The sequence below is a fragment of the Taudactylus pleione genome, unplaced genomic scaffold, assembly GCF_031769625.1.
Source record: "Taudactylus pleione unplaced genomic scaffold, aTauple2 ptg000016l, whole genome shotgun sequence".
NCBI classification, from domain to species: domain Eukaryota; kingdom Metazoa; phylum Chordata; class Amphibia; order Anura; family Myobatrachidae; genus Taudactylus; species Taudactylus pleione.
The window spans coordinates 37,629,485-37,635,484 of NW_028284418.1; the positions used below are offsets into that span (position 1 = coordinate 37,629,485).

At 40.8% G+C, this 6,000-nt stretch overlaps 1 protein-coding gene across 1 annotated transcript in view; it reads right to left on the reverse strand.

Annotated features, from left to right (window-relative positions):
• The window catches only part of ADAMTS14 (ADAM metallopeptidase with thrombospondin type 1 motif 14), a 240,098-nt gene extending 234,860 nt beyond the window's left edge, over positions 1 to 5,238 (reverse strand). The window contains exons 1-2 of the mRNA XM_088473607.1: positions 5,154 to 5,238; positions 3,717 to 4,114 (exon numbers count right to left, since the gene is read on the reverse strand). Of these exons, the coding sequence (XP_088329733.1) occupies positions 3,717 to 4,114; positions 5,154 to 5,238 (483 nt within the window). The remainder of the gene's footprint in view (positions 1 to 3,716; positions 4,115 to 5,153) is intronic.
• Between the last annotated feature and the right edge of the window lie 762 nt (positions 5,239 to 6,000).

Here is a 6,000-nt window from a genome sequence, read left to right on the forward strand (position 1 = left end):
TAAGGTCAGGGTCACAGGCTCAGATTCTCAAACGGTAAATCAGGGCAGAGGTCAGAGGTACAGGGTCAGGGTCAAGGCCACAAGCAAGCAGGGGTGTGGTACACAGGCTATCAATCACAAATACAGTATAAATTGTTTAAGACCTAATACTCGGCCCCTTCTAGGTGTTTAAAGTAAGATTACATTATATAGACAAGCCTCACTTGAAATTCGGTACCATCGTCAAAGTTTGCCTATGCTTTTTAAAATCACCCAGAAGGCTGTGCACCCACCCCTCAGAGGAATTACTGCAGCCAAGCTGCAGAGGACTGTGAGGCAGCAGGGAAAATGGTGGATCTGAAGTTCATGCCGCCATAGCGCCGATTTGTGACACCCGGGCACCATTGCCATACTGATATCTTTGGGAATGGAGTTTTCTACATAAGTATTTGGGTAGACATCTTTTATTAATTCAACAAATTAAGTATGAATACAATTATATGAAATATATCAGAATTACATAAAATTAGGTGCAAAGATAATTACAAACAAAAAAGCCAGAATATCTGTAGATTTATCTGTACTATGCCAGATAAAGTCACTACAAAGATCATATGTTAGAGAGCTAATCAAATAATTAAAATAATGAATTTTAATTTGAATAATAAGTCATATATAAAGTCTGCATTCTTTGGTACATGACTATTAAATAAACAAAGCATCAGTGCTGTAATATGCAGTTGTAATAATATTTAACAATACTAAATAAAATTAGAATCTAATAAATTAAGTTATGAGGTTATTATTTTAGGCTAAAATAAAAGCCAGGAACCTGGTGGTCACTTCCTCTAAAACATTTGTGGTACTTTTCATTGGGATGCGTTCATTCCGATGCTCACAATGCTTGTGCCGGAATCCCAACACTTGTCAGAATCGCAGCGCCGGCATCCTGACCACTGGAATCCCAAAGGTAAGTAGCGGGGATGGGGGGAGGAATAGCGTTACGGTTAGGCACTAAGGGGGAGAGTAAAGGCCCCCATACACTTACGCGATTTCTGGACGATTACACGATTTTCGACTCGCTGTACATTCAGTCTTGTAGAAATCGTGCATTTTTTGAGCCGATGTGTGCTCCCGTGGGTCCTTCAATCGGATCTTATGATCATATGTGCAGCACACATGATCCATCTTATCGTGTGCAGATCGTGCCATTTTTGTGGTTCATGCGATCCATCGTGTGGCAATTCAAGTCATTTCAATGACTGTTTGTCCCTATTCCCATAATGAGCGCATGAGGCACAGGATCGTTCTTACGACAGATCCTGTGCTAAGAAAAAAAATAAATGGTGACCACGGGACTGCGGGGTTATCGGATCAAATGCTGATCGTGTAGGTGTATGGGCCACTTAAGGTTCAGGGTGCGGGGAGGGGGAGGTTAGGTTTAGGGTGCGGGGAGGGGGAGGTTAGGGTCAGGCACTGGGGAGGGTTAGAATACTGAAGGAATACCAGTGTTAGGATTTTGAGCACCGGGATCCCGAGCGCCAGGCATCCTGTACCCATCTCCTTTTCATTAGCTCATTATTATTATGTTTTTCCTGCAGTTGTTTTTATTGACGTTCACATTGTACCTCACAATATTCAATAAAATTCATCTTGTTTACGTTACTTCATTTTACGTAATATAAGTTATGGGCTTGATTGTGAGTCCAAAAGCAGACACTTCCGGCAATTACCAGCAGACTGTGCATGCACGGCAAGACGTGATCGCAGACTGCGTGCGCGCTACACCATGCGTACGCACTTTCACTGAGGATATGAGAGCAGACGGTGTTCTCGGTGCATAGCTGGAAAACGGTCTTTGAAATAGGCATTTATTGGTGACAGCATGGAGGATACCGTGAAGCACAGAAACAACTGGTCTCATTGGCATGTGGTGGGCATGCTGAGTTTTTTGCTCATTTTGGGGGTGCATACAGAGAAGGGATGCCTTTTTCAATCAGATCCTTTGCACCCAGCATAGGGTGAGGCGGATGTAAGTACTATTACTAATGGTGTCGGATAGAGCTGTGCCCAGGAAAAGAGTGAGCAGAGTGATGCATGTGCCTGAAGATGGAAGATGACCGCATACGCCAGCACTTTGCATTTGACTCAGAATAAGGCCCTTTGTGGGGCCGACCTGCATTCCCCAAAAAGACTCCTCCTGCAGCATTAGCATATGTTAGCATCGCTGATGTGTCCAAGGACGCAGCAGCGATGCGAAAAGCATACAATTAGGTCCATAAATGTGCAATATTCTCTTAGAGCAATCAATCACGTTGCAGGTGTCAATTTCCTATCACTATTCAGAATAAAATGCACCACATTATTAATAGGCCCCAAAATGCTAATTGTGTCTGAAAGCTAATATGATTCCATACATTTTACAAATGACAGGCACTGAAAAAGTTAGTGGCTCTTTCGCCAAAACCTCACAAGAGCAATAAGTGTTCAAACACCAGCGAGACCACATGTAAAAATGTATGTCGGGCAGCCGTGTTACGTGCGTTCATGAGGTCATTGGAGGTCACTCAAACTTAATGCAAGTTGTGTGTAGTTACAGATGTATTTTAAGCCTCTCATAACTTATGGTACTGAAAAAGCAAAGTTTTGCAAATCTATAGCTAGCTAATGCCATTTCTACTGTATAAATAGCATGAATGATATAAAGCGTACATAATGCAGAAAGCCTCAATGGAAATGAAATATCTTCATTGATGCATGTATAATGTTGAACATGTGTATGTTGAGGTGTGGTGAACTGAGTCAAGAATTAGTCATCTTTAAATTCCATTGAAGTTGGATCTCATTCAAAACTAAAACACCACGTGGCTAATTTGCATATCAGACATCGCCAAACATCAAGCTGCTGAATGTAAACATATTTCTGAAGTAAAAGGGGAATACAAAGTTATAAATATTCCCCGGAGCTCTCGCTTCTGCCAAGTTTCCTGTAGTATACTTGTGATACCTTTCATCTGCCAACAACTATGCACGAGATTCACACAGAACCATCAGCCAGGAAAGCTGGATATATGATATTTACATTTCTATCATTACAAAAACTGTCCTATGTTCTAATATTTAGGAACCAATAGTTAGATGTGGATAATATTTAGGAACCAAAAGAGTTAGATGTGGACTTGTTTAGGAAAGAAAGTAGTCAAGATATGTCCATACCGTGTGTGCAATTGCATAGAAACAAAAGTTCAAGAACATTGTGGTATTATTTTCAGAAACACTTGAATAGCCATTAGTGCTGCACATAACTCTTCCACTGCTAGAAATAACCTCCCTCCAAGTATATTTTTGGCATAAGTTGAACTGAAGTTCCGTTAGTTACTGTATAACATGATGTACTTAGAACTATAATACAGGATTATGGTAGCTGTTCCGTTCAGAAGTACATCCAGCTAGGAATATAAAACACTTGATTTGACGTATCTCAGCTTTTATGTAAGTCTGTACTCATTGCAGAATGGTAAAACAAAAATTGAAAAATAAAAATCTTATTTTGCTTTGTGCTACAAGGACAGATATAATGTTATATATATCTATCTATCTCCGACCCTACTCTTTCAATCCATATGTGATTACCATCAATCTGAGGTCCAGCGTATCAAAATCCCTATATCGTTCTATTTCAGTAAACATAAACAGAAGTTTAAGAACACAACTATGGGTAACATTCCTTGACTTACCAGTCCATCGCAGTTACTGATGGCCACAGTTGTTCCTGGCATATCCGTGATGTCTCCTGTATACACACAATCAGCATTGATTGAGTCATGAGAAATCTCCTTTAAATCCTCCTGCCACTCAACAATAGCCCCGTGAGACACCAGACGTCTGTTGGGTTTCAGGCGCAGATGTAGCTGCTCACCGAAGACCGTGACATTGAAATACAAGCACCTATCATCTGACTGGGTTGTTGGTGGATCGAGGACACTTCGGGCCAACCTCTGCCCAGGGTGCTTTAAGGTCAGTCCACCTCTTCTACTTCCTGCTGCTGACACCACGTGGGAAAGATATTGTCCTAGATGATCTGTACTGCATGGGACAATCACACCATATTCACTTAGCTTTCCAGAGAGGTTTTCTATTGGGAATAAATAAAAGGTATATAAGCCTTTAGATACATGACCTGTATCATCTGAGCTGGTTTATTTACACACACCAAGACCCATTTTTTGGCTACACATTTTCTAAAATTGGCTATGAAAACTTGTATTCACGTTTGGCCAGTGTTCTGATTCTTGCACCAAACACATTTGTCCTTAAGGGATATATTATATGATTTCTCAGGAACATAATGGGACTTGTAAAACAGAACAGTGGTTGTACAGTATGTTTATGTACGATCAGGCAAAGCGGATCACCATTGCTAAATATTGTTTCCCAGCTCCATACTCTCATTACACTTTCCCCGCCAGGGGGATCCAGCAAAAGCCTTGACTTGCAGCCCCATCTGGATGGAGCAAGCTTATTGACACCTGTCAAAACAAACACACCTATGTATTACATAGTAACACTGCAACGGGTAACATCCAAGTTGGTAGTCTCCTTCTACAGTAAAATATTTGCCAGCAACTTATTTGATCACAATCACTTGGAAGATGTGCACTTAAATCAACATACAACTGCTCAGGAATGAAATAGGCTTCCACAGAGCAGCCAACCTATTTCTACCTTTCATGCAGAGACCAGCATCCAGATTATGTGCATTTAAATAGAAATAAAATTGGTTATTTAACACACCAAAAGGTCTCAAATATTAGTACGTTTCTTTCACACTAGATACTGAGCAAGGTCGGTGTAGTGAAGTTCAATATTCCCCAGCTAGTGAGTTTTGTGTTAGATAAACTACTGACTGCTTATGTAATCTGGCAGACATAGCACACAGCAACACAAAATGTAGCTACATGCAATAAAGCCAAGTAAAAAAATAAAATAAAAACTTCATGTATGAATCCCTTCTGCATCATACAAATTCCAAAAATGTTCTTCAATAGCTGTTCGTTCATTCATTGTTTTATTAAGGTATTTGCCATTCAAAAGGTTAATTCATTCATCCTAAATGAAAGACTTCAGCACATTAGTATTAGGAGCAGCAGAAGGTAACGTCTTGGAAGTCATACCTTTTGAAATAAATGAATCCACAGTCAGCCAGCAGAGAGAGGAGAAAAAGCAAGTAACAATCCCATACATGTGGAGAAAATCCATTGGGTATAGCTTGGACAGGAGTTTGTACAGGTCCCCAGACAAGAAGCAGCAGAATGATATGGTATCCAATAAGTGAGGTGGTTCAGCAGCTTTTATTCTTCTTTGGAGATTTCCTACTTTGCTCAGTTAGCCGGGCATTTAGTGAGAGAGAGAGAGAGAAAGAGAGAGAGAGAGAGAAGGATCTTGCAGGATTTTGTCCAGGCAGACAGGCGTTTAACAGTCTGCTCTCCTCCTGTTGCAGTACTGCAGATTGACAGATCAGGAGAGGCACACTCTGGAGTGGTGGGGGAGAGACTTACAGAGGCTTTGATACAGTCTTTTTGGACCCTTGTGAACTGTGCCTATCCAGGAGAAGCTCCATCCATTTAGGAAGGCAAAAGAAAGAAGGGAGGAGGAGAGAAAGAGAGTGAAAAAGGGAGGGAGGTCTGGATTTTCAGAGTACATTGCAGCTCCAGCCAGAGGATGCAAGTACTGACATCATCTGTAACATTGTAGTACAGACACACCCTAGGTTCCCTCTGTCCCTCCTCTGGACAGAGGGGGTCTCCCAAATTTGTGACATGTGAAACTGTACTTTGCCTGCCACTGTGAAATGGAAAAAAAAGCAGAATGGTTCTATGTGCACTAGATAATAGGTCCAGTGTTCCTAGTAGGAAAAACACACTACTGTTTATATTATTTTTTTTTTACTTTATTCCAAACTTCGAATCCAGTAACTAGTTCTTTTTAATTCATCTTTGTATAGATTTATTTCTGACCAGC